General features: G+C 39.7%; 2 protein-coding genes across 2 annotated transcripts; one reads left to right on the top strand and one right to left on the bottom strand.

Moving 5' to 3' along the window:
• Positions 1-2,477: 2,477 nt before the first annotated feature.
• Positions 2,478-5,249, bottom strand: DPH3 (diphthamide biosynthesis 3). Its single transcript, XM_057377434.1, has 3 exons — positions 5,142-5,249; positions 4,967-5,041; positions 2,478-4,505 (listed from the first exon to the last, which is right to left on the bottom strand). Exons 1-3 carry the CDS (start codon positions 5,247-5,249, stop codon positions 4,440-4,442), a joined length of 249 nt encoding a protein of 82 aa, XP_057233417.1. The 3' UTR covers positions 2,478-4,439.
• On the top strand, positions 5,248-24,373 carry OXNAD1 (oxidoreductase NAD binding domain containing 1). Its single transcript, XM_057377433.1, is given in 9 exon segments — positions 5,248-5,271; positions 5,273-5,348; positions 10,436-10,601; positions 10,862-10,925; positions 14,210-14,316; positions 17,754-17,895; positions 20,675-20,917; positions 23,248-23,356; positions 24,003-24,373. Coding segments are annotated over 9 exon segments (1,086 nt in total). The 3' UTR covers positions 24,158-24,373.
• Positions 24,374-26,720: the final 2,347 nt, after the last annotated feature.

The following is a 26,720-nucleotide window of genomic DNA, read 5'->3' as shown; positions in this document are numbered from 1 at the left end:
GGAATGTTGCAGCTGTTTATAGTGCTCTGGTGCATGGAAATCTTTCACTTTAAGTACTGAAGGTGTCAAAAGGTTGACCTCTGACTTGTCCAGAAGGACAACTGAGACCAAAATAAAACCATTTGCYATGGAGCAGGAAAAGGTCACAAAAGGAGTGACTTATTGCCAGCTCCTGCTGATTTTACCCWGAGTTTTATGACAGTTGGATCCTTCCCCAAAGCAACAGCTTCAGCATTCAGCAACAAGATAAAGATCTTAGTTTTGACATAAAAATAAGAAATGACCACCACAGGATGAGGCAGCTCTGCTCTGACCTTCACACGTCACGGTGCCTTCAGAGCTCTCTTTACTGGCTGCAGTCACTGACACAGYCAATGGCACGGCCATGACTTTCCACTTGACAGGAAGCCTGTGATGGACTGTTGAGCTGCCAAGAATTTTGGAGACGTGACCTGGTGTGCAAACAGACCACAATGCCCACAGCAAGGGCTGGGAAGGAGTGATGATGTGTCACTTAAGGTTTTACCCTTTTGTTTAGTCCCTTTTGATCCATTTCCTCCCTGACCAAAGATGATACTGTGACAGCTGTTTTCCCTCCTGGCACAGCTTCTGTCAAGTGTTGCCTCTGTCACTCAACAGGTTTGACCAGTTTCAGGGCTGATGAGCCMAGCATCTTCACAGGATCCTCTGGATCCTCTCTGTCTCCTTCATGCCATGGCTACTATGGAGAGACATTAAGAAATTAGCATTTTATGTTATCATGAAGTAGAATCAAAGCAATCCACATTGAACTGGTAGGAGAAAATCCATSGCAAACTTCAATTACTGCACTAAATATCTTGACAAATCCTATTTTTAAAAACACTGCAAGAAGTTTTCAGTGTAACAAATACCTATCCCTACAGTTAGCATGACCTGAGTGTTAATTGGAATAGAGATGGAAATGGAACAGGCAGAAACTGCTTGTCTTCATGACAATACATAGTTGTGATGGAGAGAAGAAATGTCAAGGTACTTATAACACTCCTTTGGGGCACTACAAGTTCCCCAATATATAGATAATGAAATAAGTGCAACAGCAAAATTAGTGGCCTAATGACCTCAGCTCTTGGAGGCCCAGGGTCTGTGTCACAGACTTCTAGAGCAACTATTCAAAACTAATCATGWACACCACTGATACACAGGCACAATGAGCCAAAAGTACATGACCTTCTCAGCGAGTTTCTTTGAAATGCAAACAAGAATCTGCTAGATCAGGGAGGCTAAGCTCTTTAGTTTAATGAAGAACAAATTATCTTCCRTTCTTCCCATAAAATTGTGGCCACAGAGAGTATTGCTTGTTTTCAGTGTTACACAGGAGTTCAGAGCTGCTCAGCAGCATGAAAAATTTCAGAGCTTGAATATGTGAAACTGATCATAAATTGTTTCACCCTCTATAATTTCCACCATGGATGAATTACTCCATTAACTTTCACATGGTGCCACTTTCACCACATTGGACTCCTCTGACAGACCCAAGGACCTTATCAAACACATAATCAATCAATCTGTTTGTCAGACACAAGCAGCAAACAAAAGACTTCTTTCTGTTCTACACAATTGCCTTTTGAGAAAAAAAAAAGTGAGCTACTGGTTTGTGAGAGCACGTAATATGCAAGCAATGCCATGAAGGGCCAGAGCCTGTGGCGCTGTGAGGAAACCTTGTGACTGAATTCCTGACAAGGGACATTTCTGATGGGTTACTCAGACTGCCCTAGCTGCTGTTCTGGAATTACAGTATGAAAGAGTATTTTTAAAAGATGACTGCAATCACTGGAGTCAAAAGCTTCTTACAAGTTAACAAAAGACAAAAGTGGGCAGCTCTTTGGCTTTATCATCATTGAGCTTTTATGAAGGATGAGCTCTTGTTGCAGAATCCCTCCCTACAAAGCAGAAGGGAAAACAAAAGAACAGCTCAACAGTTTTAAATGTCTCTCTCAGATTCTCAAAGGGCAACAAAAAAGAGAGAAATTTTACATCCTTCCCTGTTTTGCCTCTTTGTTGGGAGGACAGCAACTACTGTCTTGAGACCCTAGAGACCCTGCAATGAGACAAGAGCTGAAAGTAATTTATGTGAGCAAATGAGGCCACCTCCTTTTCCAACAGTCAGCCACACCACCTTACTGTTGTTATGTTGTAAAAACACTTCCAGAAAATCAAACATGATGCATACTTCATTAAAGCTTTGATATATACACTGTGAGATCAAGTAATTTTACTGTGCATGTAAATTGCATTCTACAACTTGGACCTTATTCTCACTATGTAACAAACTTTAAGCACCGACAGTCCAACTGATGTAACGAACTAATTTTGTTGAAATTACTTTTAAAAATGCCATTACCTGTATTTCAACGAGTGGGAAACACTAAAAAAAATCAATTAAAAACTTGTTACATGCCATGCTTACTTGGAACRTGCCAAGTAAAATGCAACTGATAAACACCTTTTAAAATCATGTACAAATTTAACCATATAGAGTACAAATAATTCTCTACATAAGTTTCCTAGTTTTTTATGACAGGGCCTGACCTTCACTATGTAACAAAATCTGATCAATGATTTCTGCAAAATCTATACACCTTTAGAGATGACACACCTGGCAACTTACTTTGATGCATTACATCAGAGCATACATTCCCTGGTATTGCACTTGAAAATTGCTGTAATCCTTCTTATGTAGAATACTTGTGGAAAAATCATGTAGATAAACATGCAGGAGAAATTTGAACAGGGGCTTAGGTAGGGTTCCTGTAAATTCGCTTTACAGCATCTACTGCTTGACTGAAATAATTTTTATTAACCAGCCTGAAGAACTTCCAGTATCATCACCCCAGCAGCAACAACTCAAGACCTCTGGAAATCATTGTGGCTGGTGCAGAAACAGAGTAAGCAAYAGACCATTATAACCACTGGTAGAATTGTAAACATCTTTATTTAAATAGTCAAAATAAATATTTGATTAGGCATAGCTAACCAAAGTACCACAGCTATTTTTTTTAGCACAGATAAGAAAGGAACACGAGTGCCACCTCCTGGTTTAGGCATGGAAACACTCTGGGTTGTGCTTACTGCACTCAAAACTTCCAACTAGGTGTAGTTTTTCTTTTTTTTTTCCTCTCCTTTTCTTAAAATAACTAGAATGTTCATCTTCAACATTCTCAGAACGCTGTAAGAACAAAAYCAGCCACACACAAGAATCCAGTAAAACCTGCTGATCTTTAGTGCCTGGAGCAAAATAGCAATATAAACTTTTCACAAGTACTTTTCCCCAAATTTCACTTCATAGATATCAAATCCTATTAAAACACAGGAATGACCACAGTTTTTAGCAAATATTAAAATGCAGTGGCTTGTAACTCAAGAAGCAGTCTTCGAATGAATGTGGAATATGTTCTCACAACTTTCTTCTACCCTAAAATATGCCTTTATTATTTAAGTTAAATGTGTGCATCTCCCATTCAGGAAGCAGGTGCATCTAATAAAGGAAGGCTGAGAGAATCAGCAATGTACTACTACAAATGGCACAGAGAACTGCAGCCTGTTTTACAGCTGCTGCAACAGYCAAATCACAAAGCTGTTGAGAAAATAGGGGTAAAATACAACAGACTTTGAGATCAAGTCCATTTACACATTAYTAGCTGTGCAGGGGTAAAAGAAGTTTGACTCCTTTTGTTTCATTACACACAATACCCACAAGAGTATCACTTTTATGTCARAGTCATGTGGTAACAACCAAAGCTCTTTCAAAGATACTTCAGAAGCAATTTAAGAAACTCAACTTAAGTATTGCCCCCACTGCAGATATACAGACAACTGCACCTTCCTCGTGCTTACAGTAGTAAAGGCAATTTACCAACACCGGGTAAATGTTGGCACTGGGTCTCTTGTCTTCTCCCCGTATTCAGTATGGGCTGAAGTACACAAGCCCACATCSCTGGGAGATGCTGCACTGTGTYAACTCTGTATGGCWTYGTGTCCTATGGACTCCTAAATGTTGCCTCCCAACATTTCAGCTCTCTGTGCCATCTCACACTGGWATATACTCACAMAAAGCCCAWTTTTCTCCACAGGCTAAGAAGTCATTGCTAGMCTAAATATTRTAATTTCCCAACTCMACACTGTTCTTCTGTGTATGATTTGCTGTAAAACAGAACCATAATTCTTAAATCTTCCAGAATACACAGAGCAAYTTATCTRTATTTTTATAACTCTTTGGAACAAAACCCATTCATGTGTTTGATGTCCCAACGAATTCCCATTCACGTTAAGAAGGCAGACTGTTATTGCACTTGTATCTCAGAGCAGCAARCACTTYCAGGAGAAGAACYACATCTCTTTCCGCAGTCACCATCCCCATACTTTCTCATCCCAAAGCAGCACAGTCCACGATACACTCATCAGCACTTGACCAACTCCTTGTTTGGCAAAGGTTCTGCCACAACTTCATCACGCATGAACTGCTCCTAAAGACAGCAAGCATGGATTTAGTCGAGTTACATTATATTTGGATCTCCTCTCCCTCAAAAAAAAAAAAAAAAAAAAAAAAAAATCCAAACAGATACACCCAGGATGAAAAACACAATGGCTGTAATTGATGTGAATCTGTTTCCCAAAACGCGAAAGCCATGACGTGCCTAGAAGGTGAGATGGCTTCCCGGCTGCTGCCAGGCTGCTGGAATCAGTGACAGGAGCTCTTCGCATCACTCATTTTGTCCCGTCTCTGTCCTACCCCACGCCCACCCAGGCAGGCRTATTTCAAAGCCCAAACACGGCAGGAGGAAACCAGAAAAACTAGAGCTCAAGACATGCAGTTCCAAATCAGGGATTTTTAAACGCTTCCCCGCGCTTCCCGCATGGGGCGGCGAACTGGGCCTCAGAGGGACCCGGCTGGAACCGCGTTCGCCTGCCCTCCCCCCGCACCCACCTGGTCGTAAATGACCCGCAGGATCAGGGAACAGCTGGGGCAGGTGGCCACGTCCTCCCCGTTCTCCAGGTCCTCCTGCAAAAGCGCCGGGAGAGCGGTCAAGGCCCCGCCGCCTGCCCGGCCCACGGGCAGCACCACCCCGTTCCTTCCCCAGCCCTGCCCGGCCGCCCCTCACCCGCGTGATGAGGAATCGGTCCCCGCAGGGGCACGGATAGCTGTAGGTCCCGGTCTCCTCATCGTATTCGAAGTCCTCGATCTCCACCTCATCGTGGAACACAGCCATGGCGCCGGGAAGCGGCGGAGCCGGGCCGGGGCGGACGGGAAGAGGCGGTGCCTGAGGGGGCAGGCGGGCGGGGCTCCCGGTTACGCGATGCGGCGGCGGGTAGGGGCGGAGGGGAACGGGCTGCGGATCGCGGGGCACCAGGGAGGGTCGGATGGGGTGGTGTGGAGGGGACAGGAGGGTGAGGGGCGGCGGGCTGAGGGTCAGCGCGCTCGATCCTCCCGGCTGGCCCCTTCCTCATGGCGGGGGTCCCGCACGCCGGTCGGAAGCGGTGGCCGGGCCGCCCTCTGCGGCCGATGGCGCTGCCGCTGCCAGYCGTGMCCTCCCGGCKATCCGCAGGGCTTGCGGGGGAAAGGCCGGGCACCACCGCGACCTTGCCCTTGTCCTTATCTTTCCCCTGCTCACTGCTCTCCTCTCTCTCCTGCCGCTTGGCCGGGATTTCCTTGTCCTCCTCAGTGCCGCTCCGCCTCAGCCGGGCACGGGCTGCCATCCTGTCCGCGCCCCCCAGTGCTCACCGTGTTCGCTTTAGTTCTGGGAAAAGAGGAAAAGCTTCGGCCTCAGTCCTGGGAAAAGGAAAAAAGCTTTGTTTTCTGAGATTATTTTTGCAGGAGAGACTGTTTGTCTAGAAGAGTGTCTTACCGAGAGAAAGCTTTTGAAAAAATACTTCCTTTGCTGCTTGCATAAGTACCCTTGCTGCTCCCCTCTACACTCTCTTGCATTAACCTACGTAGTAATTTGCACTTAAGTGTGGCACGCGTGAACTAAAAGTAATTGTCCCTTCAGCTAGTGATGTAGGATTGGGGGAAGAAGAGATGCAGACATGTATCAGGCGATACTAATCCAGGGCCAGTGGATCAGAGGGATGGAGAATGCATGGTTCATTGGTTTTAAATGAGAGGAAGGAGCCATGAAAAGTAGTGCTCTTTTCTTTCCATGGGGCAAAGGAAGTTTATAAAAATTTGTAATTATCTAAAGGGTGGGTGTGAAGAGGATGGAGCCAGGCTCATCTTGCAGGTACCAATTACTAGGACAAGAGGAAATGGACAGAAATGAATGCAGGAAGTTYCAYCTGAATATGAGGAAGAATTTCTTTACTATGCAAGTGACCAGGCACTGGAACAGATTGCCCAGTTTGTGGAGTTTCCCCTCACTGGAAATAGTCTAGAATCATTCGGATGCAGTCTTGTGCTATATGATCTTAGATGATCCTGCCTGAGCAGGAAGGTTGGACCACAAGACTCGCTGTGGTGTCCTCCAACCTCAGCCATTCTGTGAAGAAAAGAGGGTATTTAGCGTGGCTGTTCCTCTACCAGCTTGGGTGAGCAGAGAATAGAGAGAAAACATCCCATGTGATGTGAGCTTGGGTGGCTGAAGCACTGCACTTCATGGAAGGCAGGGAATTGCCAAAGAGTTGGATGAGTGAAAAAAGTTACAGCGATGATTGGGGATCCACAGGTGGAGGGAAGCCTATTCCTGTTTTGTAAAGGTGTGAGTCATGCCTGTATGTGGTAGAGGAGAATGAGGACTCATTAAAAAATGACATTTTGGAATTTATTGGCTRCAGAGTAAAAATTGCAACTCATTGCGTTTTTCATGATTGGAGAGTGATGATAGTATAAATGGACCTTGAACTACTGTTCAGGAGTTATTTCTAATTTAGTATAGTCTCAGCCTTAAAGCGATGTGTATWGATAGGATCTTTCAGCTGTGACTATAAAATCAGGCTGACATTTATTTTGTTAGCAATATTGTGTATTGATATTGAACTTAAGACTCCCGACCATAAAGTGATCTCATGACTTTGCGACTCTGTGATTTTTGAGCACTCTGGGTTTACAGACAACACGCCAAGGTAGAGGAATGTGACTTCTTCATTAGATGTGTATTTTGTTGTCCTAAAATATTTTGAGATTGTTAATACTTTTGTTATCAATAGCTTCTACACATTTAATGTAGAAAGTGCTTAAGTGTTTCGTTTAAACACTTAAGTTTAACTACTCTGTGGTGCTGTGGAAAAAAAWTTTGAAGTAATTTTGTTCACTGGTGGTCAAAGACTTTAAAATAACTCAGTTTTTAAAAGTTGAAAACTACTGTAGAATTAAATGCTGAGAAACTATTAAAAATTATGGACAGTAAAAGCTGCAGGAAGTATTTCTTATGCTTGAAAGTGGGCAGTTTGAGTAGTGGCTGTAAGTGTATTCCATTTCTGAGCAGCCTGATTTGTGGAAGCTCTGCCTTCATCCATACAATATYACAAACAGGACAAGTTACTAAGTGACCAGCCAATGCAGCTGTTAGTGAAATGCTAGAGTGTATAGGCCTGATTAGTTATAAAGAGGCTAGATCAGTGCCATTTTAAGGGATTCAAAATGAAAAACATTTTGAAAATAAATTACATGCCTTAAAAAAATGCATGAAAAGATAACTTGAATGTAATATATTAATGCTTTRAAGAAGCAATGGACTGCATCATGGAAATAATATAATTTGATAGGTGATGATACATGATAGAGAATTATCCTAATCCATTCTAGGAAAAACAAAGGCAGATTTACAAAGAATGTGAAATATTTCTTGGCTCTCTATGAACCTGTTCCTATACTTGAAGGGTAGTTCTAACTAACTTTGAACGTTGTGCATGTCAGTTTATCTTTCTCCCCAGTCATAGTTGTTTGAGTGTTKGGTTTTCACACCATGTTTCCACTGTAGTGCATGAGCATCCTCCGCTTTCTTTACTGTTTAGAAATGTATTATGTAGGRTACACAGAGGTATAAGGAATTAATGTGCTTTTAAATAAACCTGTGAACAAACAGGCTTAATTAAAATTTATGAAATTCTTCACCCAGAACCCTTTCTTGACCACTGGAAAGGGAATGCACAGTCAGTGTTTGATCTTTTAAACATGAATATTGTTTGAACATTTAAAATCTCAGATTTGTTGGCTGGAATACACTTTGGAGCATCATCCAGTCAGAGTTCCCGCTTGGAGCAGGACAGTAGGTCACACTGGATTAAGCAGTCTCAGGTATAGCCTGTTGTCATGAGGTGTCTGCTTTCCAGCCCTGCAGTTTCTCAGTTCCCTCTGAAGTGGAGCTTTACTATTCTTTTAGTATCATCCACAAGTTTGCTGATCATAGAATGGCCTGGGAAGGACCTAAAAAATGTTCCAGCCCTCCTACCATGAACAAAGACACCTTCTGTCTCATCATCCACATTACTGACAAATTTATTCAACCTCAGGGTATCCTTACTGTTATTAGCAACAAGTGAAGCAACTTGAAGTCGTCAAAGTCTTCAGTGCTGTCTGCCCAGATGGTTTGCAACCACTCCAAACCATCTAATCTGGCCTCATCTTACTAACATGTGCTTGCTATGAGGGGTAGTACCAGGAGCCACAGGACACTTGAGTGTTGCATTCTGTCCCCTTACCTGCGTGTCCAGACCTTTCATCACGGTAGCTGTTGAGATTTATCAAACCTAATTTGCCCTTGGTWAATTTGAGTCAAATCTTCCTGGTTACTTTCTTAGGCTTTCACACAGCTAAGGGGACAATTGCTGAGCATTTTTGCAGATACTGAGATGGTGTTGACTGAATGTAAGTGCTGCTTTTTGTCTCAAAAATGAGCATGTCTCTCCCCAGCCAGTTGGAGACTGTATGATAAATGTTTTTCATAGGTAATAGTAGTCTGACAAGCATGTCAGCTGTGTCTCTTAGCAACCTTGAGTGTCACCTGTCTGGCCTTGTGCATTTGAGTACCTCCAGCATCTCTCAGCAGTTGCTGGCCCCACTCCTACTTATCCCTCTCCTTCCCAAACACAAGTGGTACAAGCAGAGGTCTGGGTGCAGGCTTTGCCTGTAAAGACTGGGAAAAGGAACGTTGAGTACTTCRGCCTTTTCTATCTCATCTGTGACAAGGTCTTCCCTTGTGAGGGAAGAAATGTTGATGGCTAGTGACTCAAAACAATCAGCCATTTGGAAAAGCTGCAGAGGCTTTGCTCAGGCCAGGTTTGCACCCCCAGCCAAAGAGGAGGAGGAGAGGGTTTGGATATTTGGTGGGAAACCTCTGGTCTGTGTAAGAACAGCCCAGGTGCAGAGAGGGTGAGCACCCACCAGCAGAGGATGGCCATGACAAACTGACCTTTGTTTAGCMACAAGCTGGGTTTGAGCCAGATGAGGGAAAAGSCCAATGAGAAGCAGGTCCTGCTGAGGTTGGATAATGCTTTTTTATCATGCCAATGTCCTCCCTTACACAACTGGCTCAGGTGCAAAACTCCCCATGCAGGGAAGGTATCAGGACACTCATTTTCACATCTGGACCTGAAGGTGTTCATCCCCTCCTGTGGGACAGAACTGGCTCAGCTACGCTGGTGTGAGAGGCAGCTGTCAGGGCTTAGAAGGTTTCATAACCTGTCTAAGACTCCAGAGCACCCCCAGACTCATTTCTGGGGCCTTCCTAGACCACTGCACAGATCCAGAGTGTTGGAATAGACAGTATAAAATTCCCCCTCAAGGGAGGTACTTGGATGTTCCCACCAGAACCTGAATATATTTAACCCAYTGAACTTTGCTTTGTGGGATTCCCTGCCCCTGATGGATCAAGGCTGTGACCATCACTTTGACTAAGTGAAATTGCAACAATCAAATCTTGTCACTGCATCCATGGGTGGTGATATCTTTCTGCTATCTACTCTTATCCTTTTTTTCTATTCCTTTTTTTTTCCTTACATATTTTCTTAAGTGATTTTTTAATAATTTTATATGGTTTTGTTTCTATAGATAATAACCAAAATGGTTTCTTACCTCCTTTCCATTGCAACCAAATTGTTCTACAATAGACCTGCCATATATATGTATATGTGTGTATATATATATTTATATATATATATAAACAATGGTCATTCAGTGTAATTTCACTSTAATCTGCCCCAAGGCATCTATTAACAAGAACCTCAGTTACCCTCACCTTCAGGAGCAGGCATAACATCCCTTCACTTGATGGATGCACATTTTCACTTGTTTATGATACTTTCATACTTTTAAAATTCCCTCTCTATATCCTGTGTGTTTGGTGCTAGTTTTAGCTTCAGCTGAGCTTTGGCTTTTCTGATTTAAGGGAAATAAAGRGTGAAGACAAGCCATGTCAAATATTGAATGCTTCATTTAACAAATATTTATGATTTTTTTCAGGAACCAGTGATTCTGAAGACTGCAYGGTCATCATGGCTCATACTCCTATTTATGTGGGTTGCACTGTTCCTCAGTTACTGAGAGGTGCTCAGAACAGAATCTTCCCCTCTCCTTCTGTATTGGGGCTGTTGAGGCACTCTGCTTTTTGTTACTGCACAGGGAACGGGTAGGTTATCCACTTGCTTTTTTTTTTTAAGAGAATGCCATGGTAACACTGTCAAAATCAAGCTGACAAATTACTACAGACCCATAAATGCTTAATTTAACTCCCAATTATATATTTATATTGAATTCTTATTTAGATTTATGTCATCTGTAGTCTGGATTACACTGGTAAATTGTTATGTTAATAGAAATTCATATCAGTAAGGGACAGTAGCACAGCTGTCAAAATGACAATTATCTTTTGTTTGCTTTTTCTTGCAGCACAATAAAATCAAAAAGGAAAATGGATCATCTAGAGAGGACAGCAAATAATTTTCGACAGGAGGTTAGTATTCTGTTCTTTAAGATGCAAGTAATTTGTTTTTTTTTCTGCTGTGAAGATAATTATATTGGATGGACATTAGTATTTGATTCTAAGGCTCCATTTTGCCTTCTGATGGAGTCTGGTTTACTTCTTTTTCTCCTCATTTTTCATATTTGATAGTGGTAAAAAAATCAGCATATTTTGTGCTCAGTGGGTGAAATGTAATGAGTTTTAAAATTTGTCAGTGATATGATGCTATTTACTTTATGCTGGACAAGAAACTTAACAGGTTTCTGGCCAAGCATGGATTGTAATAAGTAATGAAAGCACATGGATAGCCATCATCTCTACACGATGAAAAGTCTCTAGACTTTTCAGATTTTTATGGATTTCTACAATTCTGGTTCAGATTTGAGATAAAAAATGTGGGAAGTTTATTTTTATAATATAGGAGAAAAGGCAAAAAGTGTAGACTTTGTGAAGGGAGAGATGATAGACAGCTGTAAAATGGATCTTCAGTCGTATCTAATTTAATTCACAAATAGAAGGAATATAGAGCATTGTTTWCCATTAAATCCAGAAATGCTTATTCTGGATCTCAGTTTTGAGCAATAAGCATTCATTTTCATAATGTTCAGAGGGGAACATATGTTTGTATTTCATACAGATACTTCCTTTCTGTAATAAGCTGAAGTAGATGCTCACAGATGCCACCACATCACTCACAGTGTGTGTGTGTACATAATGAAGTCCTCTGCTAAGTTTTTCCCTAACTGTAGTGGAGAATAAGGCACATTCTTCCCAGAATGAAGCTGGGTGGAGGGGATGTGTAGGTAACCCCCAAACTAGAAGATTCAGCCCATGTGATGTGGGCTGTAGATGGATGAGACAAACACTACCTCGTTCTGCCTGTTATCAGAGCTGTGAGCCAGCTTTAGGAACCATGAGCCRTGCCTCAGCTATTCACTTAATGCCAGCTCTTCCCTGAGTACAGATCAGCATTGCTTGTGGGCAGCCAGCTGCTCTGGTGGATCCCATTTACCCAAGAAAATGGATGTAGAGACATAGACCGATACATGTTCTCATTTGCTTCTGACGTGAAAAAAATGATGGCATTTTTGAGTTTTACAGCCATGGGGGGTTTAATCTTGGATATTTCTGATTGTTTGGCTTGCTTCCTTTTTCTGCTCAACATCAGTACCTGGAAAATATGTAGAAAATGCATCTTTATGAGGTGCTGRAAGCTCAGGGTTGGTGCAGGGAACTTTAAGGCACGAGGAAGAGAAGGAAGCTGCATGAGATAGGTGAAAGAGCAGGGCTCAGTTCATGCTACTGCAGATTCTCTGCATATCAGAGGATTATGCTGTTTCTTTTTTTAATGCTTGATTTATTCTTTGTTGCTTTATTTCTGACCACTTTAAAATCAGTTTATTYTAAATTGTCTGCTTGGTTTCAAATTCCATATAATCAGCAGTTAGCTTCCCTCTGCCAGTATTGCCTTATTTGGCCATTTCAGTCCTGTAAAAGATGAAAGAATCATAAATCTGTGTTGCATTAGTGTGAATGCTTCAGAACACTGCCTGCTGAAGAGTGATAATATGAAGGACCAGGGCAAAAAAAGTGACTAATGCTTTGTTGAAATACAGCTGCAGAATCTGGTGTCCTGTGTTGTCTTCCCTTCTCTGCAGCCTTGCTCTGGCCAGCTGGATACTCTTGTGATGGTCCAAAATGCTGTGAATGCCTTTGATCACCCTCACGCAAATTTAATTTCTGAAATAACTTTACACCAATTGAGAATTAAATTTCCAGTGCTCCTGCAGCTCTCTCAGCCAAATAACAAATTAAGGAGTGTACTGAAGAGTGAAGAAGGGAATGAAAAAGATCCAAMTTTAATGTCCCTTTCCTGGCCTTCTCCATCAGAACCACCATTGAAGTCAYATATCTGACATTTCTCTGTTAACTTTGACTGACTGCTTTCCTCATTTAACACTGCCTGCTAAAATGGAACAGGAATCCTTGCTACTTCATTTTAAATTAGCAAATGTCCTGCTGTTTAATGGGACAGAGGACGTGTTCAGATGTTGCTTTATGAATAAATTAATTTCCTGACATATGTTTTAAATTACAGCATAGTTGCTTACAGTTAATTTTTTTTGATCTGTTTGATCTTAGACAAATGAGAAATGGTAGAGTTGTGGTGGTATTTTGAGTATTTCCTTGTGTGGTAAGTGACATCAGCATTTTTAACAGTWAAATCTGTGTATTGCTCTGCRTAGAAAATACTTCAGGCTTTCTTTGCTTTCTTTGGAAAAAGGTTAATAAAATTATAGTCAAAAAAAAACCTGAAAAGGAAGGGCAAGGGAGGGTATGAAAATCCATGTTGCACTGATGGGTATCAAAGAGTTTAATTGGGGTGTTCATCCCCAATGGGTCTGTTTGCAAAATATGCTTTTTATTTTTCATCTTTTTTTTTTTTTTAACTCTTTAAAAGTGGTATTGAGTATGGCTCTGACATCCCCTCCCATGTGGCTGCCAAACAAAAACTGCTCTGTTAACCAGATATGAGACCTTAYGTCCTGGTTTCCCTGTGGTCATATGGGGGTGTAGGGGGTAAAKGCATTAACACAAGGCTTGTTGGTTTCCTTTCATTGATGTATTAGTGCATCATCTTTCAGTAATGCATTTAATTCCTTAAATAAATCCATTTACAGATCCAGAAGTCTCCCTCGGACCTCAGTTGCAACTGATTTTTACAAGTGTTCTTTGTCACTCTTTATATCAGAGATCTTTTTACTTTGTTGCTGAARGATGCAGGAGTGTGTGTCTGTATAGATATCTGAAGAATCTGAAAAGTGATAACTAGCAATCACCTCTCTTTATAAGTGTATTCTCTTCAACTGAAATAAAGTAAGTTTGTATATAACCTTAGAAAAAGTGACAGACATGATGGATGCAAGTACAAACACATTTTTCCATTCAATGACTATTTAAGTGAATCATGGAATCATAGAATTGTTTAGGTTTGAAGGGATCTTAAAGATCATCGAGTTCCAACCCTCCTGCCAGGGKTGGSWMTACYTTTCACWAGACCAGGTTGCTTAAGACCCCATCCRGCCTGGCCTTGAACACTTCCAGGGATGAAATCCATTTTTGTTTCTTTACCTGAGTGAAAAAATATTGTTGCTGTAGGTAAGGAAATGCYGTGGATAACATGGGAAGTGATGGATGTCTCATGCACAGCTTCTTGAATGCTCTTGGTGTAAATTATATCTACATATCACAACGGCATSTCTTTCTTTTGTTAGGTAATTACACAAGCAAAAGTGTGTGGAATCACCAATGAATCAGACACAGTCAAAAGACTTCGTTTGTCTATTGCAAACAAGGACTTTACTTTCAAAGCAGGACAATGGTAAGATCTTCTGGTATATTTGAGGGGGAAATTACTAGAAGTCCACTATACCAAAGTGTTGAAAGGCCTCTGATTCTTAAACCTTGGAAAAAATCATTAATTTATATAATACAAGGTTTTCTTATTGGGTGCTTTGTCGAAGAGCTGGTATTTGCAATACTTTTAAAATACTTACTATAAAAAATGCTAATATTACTATTAACAGTGGAGAAGCAGTTACTCTTTAAATGTTCAGTTATGTTGATGTTTTCCTGTGGTTCATTATATTATATTGTTTCTTCAGGAGTACTTTGAAGAAGTACTTCACTGCACTTTATTCTACAAGTTGCCTTTGGTGTCTTTATTTGCTAGTTATTTTTACAGTGGAACTGAAATTGCTGATTTGCAAGTTATGTAGTTTTGGTTTATTTCTTCCCCTTGAAGTTTCCACTCTGAAAATTAAGCCTGTTAGGTCAGATTAATGTATTAATATAAATAAGCAAATTTGAAAAYAAAAACCTTGAATTATTAAGCCTTTGAAACAATTAGCTGTTTGTTTAAACAATTTTACAGGGTTTTTTTCCCAAGTAAGTAGTGCATTTTCATGTTTGTCATCCTTTCTTGTTAAAAATACTCTCACTCAGTATGTTTTGGGTTTGTTTTCTTAGAAATTCATTTAAAACTAGGAGTAGTTGCATTTGGCAATTGGACATTTAAAATGTTCTTAAACTTTTTATTGGCTTTGGCCATCTGAAAGTGGTTTTGCTGAAATCAAAGTTTAGCTGCTAGGTTATTAACAGCATATGTTACTCATGGTGTGTTAATATGCTGGCTTTTAAATTTAGAACCAGAACACAAGATGCTGATTAGCARTAATTTGTTTGTGAAGTAATTTGCTGCAGTTTTTGCACATGTGCAGTGACTCATATTAAATTCTTGCTTGCCAGTACTTGCAAAGTACATTTACCCTCCAAAAATGTTTTTGAAATTATCATGCTGAAAACTGAAAGCTTTAATTATAATTAYTCTTCTTCATTTTCTTCCTCCTTGTAAGTATTCTGATGCTATTGGAAGGTATACAACTTTCCTGTACTTATATCTGTGAACTGGGGTTGCACTTTTTTTTTTAATGAGGAGTAAAAACCACATTTTCCCAAGCAGAAAAGGCTAACTTATTAGGCTTTGCTGTAGTAAAATGTTACAACCAAAGACTGTCATTAAAATGTTTACATTTCCTGAAAGTGTTCCAGTTACTGARTTTTTCAGAAGCAAAAGTGAATTTGTTTTGCAAGCATGATAGTAGACACTGTAGTAGACTTCAAATRAAAATGAAGAGATTTATTGGTGTTGCCCCTTTTGATTTACTAAAACATGCATTGGGGTATATGCATGTTATAAATACTTTGATGTAGCTTTATGGTTTTCATGTTTCTGATCTCTTCTTCCAGCAATCAGGAATTATTATTCATTTCTTAAAGATGTGGTTTAGGTAGCCWTTAAAAGGCGGGAAGTGAAAAACCACCCTGACATCTCTGGTTTGCATATTTTTGTGCCTCTCCTCGTTGGGGGTTTTCTTCATTTTTTTCCCCTTCTGCTGCTCTTTTCCCTTAGGCTGTCACAKGTAGCATTTCTTCAGGAGCCCTCTCACCCTTTCTAACATGGCTGAGACAAGCTTTCAGAGCTAGTCCACTGAAAGATAGTATACTGTGYCCTGAAATCTCTCACAGTTATGTAATGGGCAAAGAATGATTATATGGAAAGAAAAATATATCTGCGTCTTGGAAAGGTAAAAAGCAYGTTTGATGTAGGTTTTGCCACAAGGTTTGGTGTTGTGTGTGTGTTTCCCCACTGAGCACAGGTAAGACTTCCCTTTCATGTCAAGGAGAACATTTTGACATGAATGTAAATWGTGATTTTACAGCATAAATTCTTATTTTGAATTTTCATTAACGTTAGTAGTAAGATTATTTTCCWCCAGAGGGAGGTAAAGAGTTTCAGTAGCATCGTGAGATGTTCTTCGGCAGGATAAACTCTGCAATTCGAGAGGTGACCTTTCTCATCTCCCAGAGCCTGACTGTCAGTAAAGGTGGGCCCCACGGGCAGTGGGGCTGCACAAGCTGAGGACACTGAAAGAAGTTTTCTCAACTGTTTTGGTTGTTGACCTTTCTTTTGCAGTCAGATACCTTTATACACCATCACGTTTATTTATTGTAAGTACACACTGTATGCATTCTTCAGGAGAAAGAGATGTTTTTCTTCAAAGGGTGAGGTTTGTGAGGAGTAAGCAGACAAGTTTTTTTCTTCAAAAAATGGTGAACTATTCGAAATGCTTTTCTTTCCTCAAGCATTTGTGGTCTCTGTGAAAAATATAGCCTTGCTGTTTTAAAGAAAATACCTGTGCAGTGGAAGCCAGTCTGTATTTTTTGTTGCATCCTCATTTAACTGAGCCAGCCTAACCCAGGCTTGAACTGAATAATGGTTCTCTATTACTTGGYATTGCTTATCAGTGTGGTTGTTTCCTAAGGGGACCAGCACAACTAGTTATAAACATTTATATGAAAATTTTATTTTGAAATTTTATTATGTGCTGTAGAAAGTAGAAGCATTTATGGAACACAGAGGAGTTCATGTGACAGATCACAAATCAGCTTGTAATTTTTTTCTGATAACTATTTGGAAGCCTTATCACAGCTTATCAAAGCTTTACTTTAATGAGACTAAATTATAGTTCATATATAGTAATGGCTTGCCTTCCATACTCACTAATGGGTGGTGTTGCAGAAGCTTAGCCACATGTTACCTTCTAATCTGTACAAACCCATGCAGGGTTTACTTTTAAGATGAAAGAAAAGAGAGTAGTAATTTATTCCAGTTCACTTTCATGTAACCTGGGAAGTGATATSTGCCACCAGAGGGAGCTGCAGTTCTGCTGCCAGTTGCACAGTTTTTACATGGGAAATTTTTTACACAGTTGGTTTTATTTCAGATATTTCATCTACTCAKGAAAARAAAGTGTTTAAAGTCATCTCCCTAAAATTAGAMTCCAAATCGTCTTATGTTTGAAAAYTGAAGAGTCSATCAAAGGGACCACAAWSAGTGAGATTTAAGCTACTCTATCAGACCATAATTGTGTTTTTGTACTAATACGCAAATAATTTATTTAAAACATGTAGAATTCTGGTCTGTTGTAAAATCTGACATGTAATGCTGAAAGCTGAATGGTTTGACAATCTCCTGGTGTAGCAAACATGAGAACATCTTTTTAGATGCAAGTAATCCTAAAGAAATWGTATTACTCAATATTAACTCCTTTTTAAGGAAAATTTACATTATGGAAATGAAGATGTTGTAAAGGAAGGATAGTTGAAATAAAGGCAGCCATATTGTTTTGGCTATTGTTTTCCATGTTTGGAGTTGTTGGCTTCTTTTTAAAACTTTTGTGTCTGGTCTAATTTTAGGGTTGATTTCTTTATTCCTGGAGTGTCTGAAGTTGGGGGATTCTCAATATGTTCAAGCCCTGGCCTGTTAGAACGAGAAGGAATACTAGAGCTGGCTGTAAAGGATGCTGTTCATCCTCCTGCTCACTGGATCCACACTGAGGTAAATGAAATTAACTATGAGATTTGGCTCATAGTTGTTCTTTTTTATGGGGTTTTTTTTTCCTTTTTTTTTTTTATGTAAAGGGGGTGGTGTATGTTTTTAGACCACTTCGTGCTATTGACTGCAAAACTCAGGTTGACTTCTTCAAGCATTTTTGATACAACATAGATCTTAAAACCTTTTGTTCAATAAGGGACTGCAAGTGGATGTTTATAAGGAAATAGGATTGTTGTGATCTTCTGACACCATCTGTGCTTGCAGTGGACTTACAGTGATATTGTCATTTGCATCTATAAGGCTTCTCATTCCTTTGAAATTAATGAATTTAAAAACGTTGAAAAATCTGTTCTAACTTAGGTCCCTGAGAACACACCATGTTACGCATTATAAAGTTACATCCGATAACTTTCCACAATTCCTGACTATTTCTGTAAATATCAGCTGGGAATCATTCATAAATCCCAGATAGATAGAGATTATTAAAGGGGAGCCAAGGCAGATACTTAGATCAATTTTTCTGAAATGATAAAACATTTCAGAATATCTATARTATTCTTTTAAATAGGCAATATTTTTGTAATAAAGACATAACACAAGGCCTGTGGCTTTGCTGTGTTAAAAATAAAGTCTGACACTTGACCTCAYGGTGTTTTGTTTATTCTTTACCCCATTTAATTAGTCAGATGAGTCACATGTTTTATCAGTGATCTGTCCTATCAACTCTTGTTCTTTTCACTGTCTCTGGAAACTATTTAAGAATTTTGGATATTGTAAGTAAGTTTCTGTTGCTGAGTTTTCTGGAGGAATTTATAGGATAAATCTTTAGTTAAGGGGTAAGTTACATCAAACCTGATGCCATGGAGGAACCTCCAGGGTTCACATGGACCTCTCCTAGCTAAACAAAAGTGCATGCTTTTCTTTAAGAAACAAGCAGGAAAAAATAGCAACCTAGAATTTGAAAATGTTGTATATATGGTGAAAAAATGATGCTTACTTGTTTAAAAGTTGCTCCTAAAGGAAGTTGATATCTCGGTTAAAAATGTTATGGAATAGTTAGCACTCATTTTCTCAATGTATCTGTGTTTTTTAGAAGCATTTATTTCTTAATATTACTGTATATAAAACAGTGAATTTTAACCATGTACTTTATAACTTTAGAAAGATGTAGCCTTTTCTTTAAAAAATATCCATCTAATGTACTGAYTGCTTCCTTCACTTCTGTGCCTGAGCAGTGTTTATAAATTAGGCTAAAGGACAACATTTTCTCATTATATTACTCCAGAATTTTTTTTTTTTTTTTGTATACTGACTTACTGTTATCATTGTCATGGCCAAAGCATGGAAATATCTGGGAGACTTCTGGTTAAGAGAGATTCTTCTCAAATTCCACATCCCATTTTGAGGAGCTGTGGCTGGTTAAGGAGCAGATGTGAGATTGTTTCTCGCTAAAAACATTTATTTCCTCAAAGGGTACCATATTCTGTGTCCTCCTTATGCCACRTGAACCTGGAACACTTGTGGATTTGTGCTTCTCTAAACCAGAGTAAAACATCATGGGAAAGMCTGGCAGTGTGCATGACAAGGGAGAAATTAGTTTCAGATAATGAAYGCTGATTGTCKTACAGTATAACTGAGGGACAAAAGYTTTGCAATAAGTAAGAAAGCAAGAAATTGGTTGGGTTTTTTAATGATCATGCTTGCTACCTTACCCTGTGTTCCATGTACTACCTGCATCCAAGAGTGTCCTTCTTCCTCCTGGTGGAATTGTTCCATGTTTATGCTTTTGCTGTCTGTGCAGTTTTCATAAATGGAACTCCTTTTGTTTCAATTTACTGTTTCCTGATATGAAAAGAATTGTTTGGAGGAAGTGTTTTCATTTTCTAAGCTATTTTTTCAGCAGTTCTTATAGCTTGTTTTKCTCTCCATTCCCACCTTCCTTGGTTTTCCTATCCTTTTCATTTTATCTTTTAAAACCTTACATGGCCTGAAGTGAGCTGTGTTTTCTGCTCTTATTTRTTCTGTCAGCTTGCAGTGATGTGGAAGAACTCACCTGACTCCTCTGTACTGCAGCTTCACCCTTCAGACCAGCATGAAGTGCTGGTTTACCAAGGAGATACTGACCCAGGCACATTTTTTTGTTGTAGCTTTTGTTTTCCATCTGTCAAAAAAACATGCTTGGACACATTTCTTTAGGAAGTAATTTCTTACATACAAGTGGAGAGTAAGAGAGAAGATTCTTCCCCGATTTTAATTCTTCTGTGCCTCTGAAGTTTSAAATGCAGAAGTGATTCTGAAGAARATATTCTTGTGGACACTTACTTTTGGGTGGTTTTTATTTTTTAGGAAAGGGGACACCCATTCTGTGTGTGCAACTTCCTTCTGTGACCTCATAGCAAGGACTTTTTTTGACATGAAGCTGGTTTTGGGTGGAAGTGTGATTTCACATAATGACCTTGGGTTTTCACAACCACATATTGTTGTTGTAAAACTCTGTGTGAATTGTTCCTCTTTCAGCTCTTKTGAGAATAGGAAGGGGGAGTCACCATCCTGCCTTAACATGACTGAAACTTTTTAAAGTARAGCTAGATCCCTAGAGACACTGGGTTACTTCAGATAGCTGGAAAATGCTTTTATATTTTTAAGTCCTTCTGGTTTTCCTTCACTGGTCAATTAAAATAAAAATCACAGCCCAGCAAATCTTGTGACTGGGATGCAAATAGAGTAAGATTTCAACTTTTGCATTTAGTTCTGAAATTAAATATCTTCTTTTCCATCCTAGTGTACTCTTGACTCAGAAGTGGCTCTGCGAGTGGGAGGTGATTTCTTCTTTGATCCTCAGCCTGGTGACTCCCCAGTAAACCTAGTGCTGATAGCAGGGGGTGTTGGAATTAACCCATTGTTTTCTATACTGCTGCATATAGCAGATCTTCATGGATACCAAGAGACTAAAGGAAATAGACACAAACTGGGAACAGCGAAGCTGTACTACAGTGCCAAAAATACCAGCGAACTCTTATTTAAGGTAAATAAAAAGTTACTTAAAAAAACAGGTCTCAGCTATTAGTGTGTGTATCAATCTGTTACCAAATTCCTGAGAGTCCTTCTGTGTAAGACACTGTACAAAGTCAGACAAAAGTCACTTTCTGCCTCAAATCCCAGGTGTCTTGTTAAGTACTTATGCCAGTGTACAAATTAAGGCTACTTAATATTACTGGACATACCTGCTCGCACTGATTTCAGTGGTAGGTCAATTACCCCTAAATTTTACTATATCCCAGCATTTTACTATGGTCTTGCAAGAGTGTCATAGTACACTAAAGATTATATATCTATTGTAATATATATGTATATACACACTAATAGTATGTGTAATACTGTAATACTGTAACCACATACCCAATAGRGATAGTATTGAATTTAAAGACTAGAAAATGGTAATTGTATCTAAAGAAAATACTTGTTAAAATAATAGGGGAGCTTTATTGATAATGCATTAGTTACTAATGAGTACTAGTGTACACATGAAGGATTTATAGCTGTTTTTAAAACTGTTCGTGCAGTACTTCATCAACATTTACTCAGCAGTTAAAGATTAGTTGTCACACTCAGCCATTAAGGGTCACTGACAGCATCTTAGGGTCAAATTAGCACACTTTCTGTAAAGACACATTCAAAATTATTTATGGTGTTTTTAAGTATTGAAAGTTTTTGATTGTATGATAAAGGTGAAGAGCTGTAAAATTCCAGAAACTAGGTATAGGATCCATCACTAGTTTTATTTCTGTACTTCTACTRTGTTTCTGGATATGGAGATATTTCTTTGAAAAGTCATTCATTTGTTGGTAGAAGCAGAATAATCTGCTCTTCCTTTGGCCAGCTACTGATCTCCCAGTCTGTTCTAACCATGCACAGATTTCTCCAGTGCTGACATTCCCGAGTTTAACTTAAGCAGTTTTATGACAGCAGAGCTTTGGCACTAAAGCTTTTGGGACAGAAGAGAACACAGTGATATGTACAGTACTTAAAATATATCCCTCCCTTCATTCTTCACATGTCTCTCAAATCCAGAACATATCTGTCAAAATTCTTCACTTCTGTGCAKAGGATTGAGGAAATAGGATCTCTAGGAGCCTTTATGTTGTGAGAAACATCTGTACAAATCTCCAGGAGGACCTGCTGGGTTTTCACTGATTCACTGATGGTTTGGGGGACATGGTCCCTGAAGGAGCAGCTGTGTATGGGCTGACAAGGGCAAAGGGAGATGACAGTGTGGGGTCTGATCCTCTCTGTGGATGTGCTCTCATGTCACAGGCTGAGGCACTGCTTCTGGAAATCTCTTTAGTGCAAATGACAGAAGCAACAGCATTAGGGTCACAACAGACAGCAAGTCAATAGCAGAGGTGCTCGTGGAACAGTGTGCAGCAGTGTCTATATGTGCTGCTCTTCATCCCATGTCTTTTTAGAGATTCAGGAACAGATTTTCTACAAAGTAGAACCTTTCTGGGTTTCTTCTTTTTAGAGGTTCTACAAAGTAAAACCTTTCTGGGTTTTTTTGTTAAGCAACCCAGGGCAGACTCTTGGTATAGTTGGCAAGCAAACATTTAGCAAAATGAGCTAATTTACCTAGAAATTATTTTTATTTCAGAATATTTTAAAGAATTTCCCGTGTCTGTTCCAGCAGTGAAAACCCTGTATRGTGCAGAATCTAGACAGTAGCTAAATCTTAATTTCAGAACTAACTGCAGCATCTGACTAACACATTCTTTTTTTTCTATGATTTGAACTGAAGCTGTTGGGGGTTTGGTGGTAACTTATCACAGCTGTGACTTAGGGAACTGAAAATGAGTTTATACTTTTTCCCCTGGTAAAAATAACATTAGCATTACATGGTRGTTGGTTTTACTTGAAGAACATGAGACAATAGTCTGGTAACCTCATGAGATAAACCAGCTAAGACTCAAAAAGTTCATAACAAAATGGTAAATACATACCAGAGGGGATTTTTTTTTAAATGGAAAACCCCTGTGGAAGTGGAAGGAGGAAACAATGAGAATTCATAAGGGGGAGAAATTGGGAAATAACTCAATTGGATCTTAGGTCCAAATCTTACAGATTGCAATCTATGGCAGAAAAGGAGAAAAGCACTCACACAGCTGGCAGGGTATTCACATTCCAGSTGTGGGAATTCTGTATATGTGTGCAGGTCAGGCTGTGGAATCACACCCGTCAGGTTCTCAGTGCTGAGATGCAAAGTCTTGGTTCTCAGTAATTATCACTRGTGTTCTGGGACTGTGCATACATCTGCTTTGATTTAATGGCCTGTGCTATAAGCAAGTGTGTTTAATATTACAGAAAAATATTCTGGGTTTGATGAAGGCATTTCCTGGAAAGATCACATGCTGTTTCCATGTTACCCAGCAGCGCTCCCAGATCTGTAAAGAACTGCAGCCACATGTCACAGGTAAATGTCACAGCATTGTACAGARATGCTGTCTGGAGTCCAAGTTTGATTACATCCTACAGGATGAAGTCATGCATAATAACCTAGTATTTTTACATTGAAAGGTTCAAAATGAAATGGGAGTTAAATAATTTTATGCAGTTATTCCACTTTGCAAAAAAGATTTCTCTTTGTAGTTAAAAAGATTTCTCTTTGCAGTTTTGGTTTTCCTCTGTTAAACTTTACACTGGTATTTCCCACTGCAAACTTCATTCCAGAAACTATTAARCAAATGCTATTTACCTTGCTTAGGRTGGGATTGATGAAGGATAAGCTGACTGCTTTTWAGAGATACTTCAGCATGTTTTCATTTCTGCTGTATTTGTGTTAGAGATACCCATTTTTTTATGTGAGTGTGGGATTTTTACTTGTCTGTAAGCTATGTTCCTCTTCAGTGACTAATACCCTCTGCATTCCAAGTGGAAGCACTGATCTAAATCCCCAAAACAACAAATGCTTTTGGAAGCCTTAAATCTCAATACCTATTATCCTGAAACAGGCCAGGCATTTTTAAGAAATGAGTGCTTGAAATCCTCTAGCCAGACATTATTTTTGAAAATACTTTGTGATTAATTATTGTTCTCATTTCCTACTTTTTCTTTGTCAGAGGGAAGAATATCTGCAAAGGATCTAGAAAAACATGTATCTAGCAATACTTCATGGTACATCTGTGGTCCTCCTCCAATGATAGAATCTATATCCAATCTACTCACTAACATTGGTGTTCCTAGAAACTGTGTTTTCTTTGAGAAATGGTGGTAGTGACACCTGCTGAAGACAAGATTTTTTTTTTCCCATGCATTTTGATAAGCTAAAATGTACAGAAATGGACTATGAATTATTTGGAAGATTTTACTTCACAGATGAAGATGTCCTCAATCAAGAAAGTGGTCCTTTAATTTAATTAATACATCTGTAATACAGTGCTGCTGCTTTGGGGAAAATCAAAGTAATTTTATATTAAAGACATTAACTGTTCTGGTTTTTTGATGGTTTGCTTTTTCTTACAGGTAGCAGTGTATTTTCACTTTATACACTTGCTTTTTAGTCASCTTTTAAAAGACTTTCAGTGCCTGATTCAGCACTTGCAGAGAATTAGTTGTGCAGCAATACCAGGTCTGTTTAGAAGGGTAATTCAGGCCACAGCTTCTGAATCTGTTCCAAATGAGTCGACACACTTCCCTCCACAGTTCTAATACAATTTTTATAGAAGAGATGCTGTGTTGTGACTTCCTTCTCTCACCATTTGTCAGAAGAAAAAAACCCACCTTTTATGTGGTTTAAGTCACTCAGTTGTGTTGACAAAGACATTTTTTTATAATCCTGTTCAGAAGCGTTGAGTGTCGCAGGTTTAAGAATTTCTCACCTGAACCTGTATCTTGTGCCAGTGCTGAGGTTTTCCATCAGACTGTGCTTGTATGGGTCGTGTCTTCAAAAGCAGCATTGGCCTGCAACAGCCAAGAAACCTCCTCAGTTCTGCTGCATAAAATGCAGAACTTTAGGGAACTGCAGGACATAACTGCTTGGAGAAAARTCTCAGGAAAGGTTGGTCTTGTAAGGCATGAGTGTCCCTCTAGGTGTYATGGCCAACACCTGAACCCTTCCTCAATGAAGCTTCTTTGTCCAACTTGTAGAAAMACTCACCACAGAAATTATGAAACCAAGAAAATATGAGTTTGTTAATTATCTCCAAAGACAGTTCAAGTCCTTAAGTGGTAGATATTGTACATTTGAAGACCTCAGGTAAGGAACATTATCAAAAATACTAAATCAATATTGAATTAGTAAAAATGTTAAACAAAGGACTTCTCATTGTTAGTGGCTCTTTTCCTTTAGTTACACTTCAGACATAACCAACTAGGTAATGCTGCAAGTTCTGTGCCATCTGTGTCTCCCTGCTCTGCCTTAAACAGGCTGCAGAGACACTGACCCCATCAGCCAYTTCCCAGCCTGCTGCAGTAGCGTTGGTGTGAAGCATTGTTTTTCAAGCATTAAGTTCCATGTGGTTGGCTAAAAAGGCCTTGAGCCCAGCTGCAGTTCTCTCCCAACAAGTCATTTCAACTCCAGTGTACTCCAGTTGTGTACCATCTTTTTATCAGTATGGCAGGCTGGACAGTTTGGGGGATACTTACATGTGCACCTCATCTTCAAACTGCACAGAGGCAGCCCTCCAGGGAAACACCAGGCCCTTGCTTTGAGTGAAGCACAAAACTACTCCTGTACTTGTCAGAGGGTGATAAACTGAAATAATGCCAGCACTTCCTGTTTGTCAGAGAGAACAGGCCATACCTGCTGCCACTCGGAACACAAGGAAYTTAAAGACAGGCTGTGTTTTTCATCAGGAAAGGGTGACTCTGATTGATGGACCTTTAACAGTTGCCTTTTGGGGACAGGACCGTGATGAGGCTTTGCCCATAAGTTTGTGCCTTCTGCTGCCTGCATCCTCATCCACTTGGGCCTGTGCTTCTGTTCTGTGCAGTGCCACTGCCAGCTGCCATCACTGGCCCCCTGCACAGTCACTGCAGGCCCAGAGGGGATGTCTCATCCAATTCCTCTCCTTCAAATGAGAGGAAGATTCTTTCTGAGTACCCGTTTCAAGGAATGCTTCCTTGTTTGTTCCCTCTAGAATGTAAATAGGACAGCGTGCTTGTCACAAAAAATAACACCAAGGGGGTTTTGTGTTCACAGAGATTGCAGCTGATGTGTCAGAGCTTGATGCTTGAAAGACACAGGGTTTTCCTAGGAAYGTGCAATACACTGCTATGAGGAAGTACTGGTGCCCTAAAATAGCCATGCACTAGGCTCCTCTGTATTTTAACTGTGTCATGATTAAAAGATTCTGAAAATCCTTTAAATGTTGTTTTTCTTATGACTTCTAAATCATTTCATGAATTATAAACTGGTACACCCTTTTCTTCCCTTAATGCAGAGGCTTTCTACAGCCCAAATTACATCTCTTTCACAAACCCCTCCTCAGACCTGYACCAAAATGTCCATTTAACAAAAGGCATTTTGAAACCCTTTGCTTCTGTAATCATTCTCTTTTGCCTCTAACCTCCTTCTGTCATCCCCTGTTACACTCAGCCTGAGTGCTGTGGGGCAAGGACACATCTCTCTAATTGTGTGGGCTCACCCACTTGAAGAGCAGGACGAAACACACACACTGCACTGAACCATGGAAGAGAAAAATTATTTCATACCTTCCCCCCGCCCAATAGTGGTAAACTCTGTTACTGGGAGCACGAAGTCCTTTCTCACCTTGTAATAAATATCAGATCTAAGCCAAGAAGTCAGGAAAGTTGTTGACATCCCCTTCCTCCATAGT

The sequence above is a fragment of the Malurus melanocephalus genome, unplaced genomic scaffold (assembly GCF_030028575.1).
Source record: "Malurus melanocephalus ecotype Western Australia unplaced genomic scaffold, MMel_1.1 scaffold_315, whole genome shotgun sequence".
NCBI classification, from domain to species: Eukaryota; Metazoa; Chordata; class Aves; order Passeriformes; family Maluridae; genus Malurus; species Malurus melanocephalus.
The sequence above is the reverse complement of the archived record's forward strand: the minus strand, read 5'-3'. Positions and strand labels throughout refer to the sequence as shown.

Coding starts and splice junctions, on each gene's coding strand:
- DPH3 (XM_057377434.1), bottom strand. CDS start 5,249: ATGGCTGTGTTCCACGATGAGGTGGAGATCGAGGACTTCGAATACGAT. Junction 5,042..5,141: donor ACCGATTCCTCATCACGCGG/GTGAGGGGCGGC, acceptor GCGCTTTTGCAG/GAGGACCTGGAGAACGGGGA. Junction 4,506..4,966: donor TGCGGGTCATTTACGACCAG/GTGGGTGCGGGG, acceptor TGCTGTCTTTAG/GAGCAGTTCATGCGTGATGA.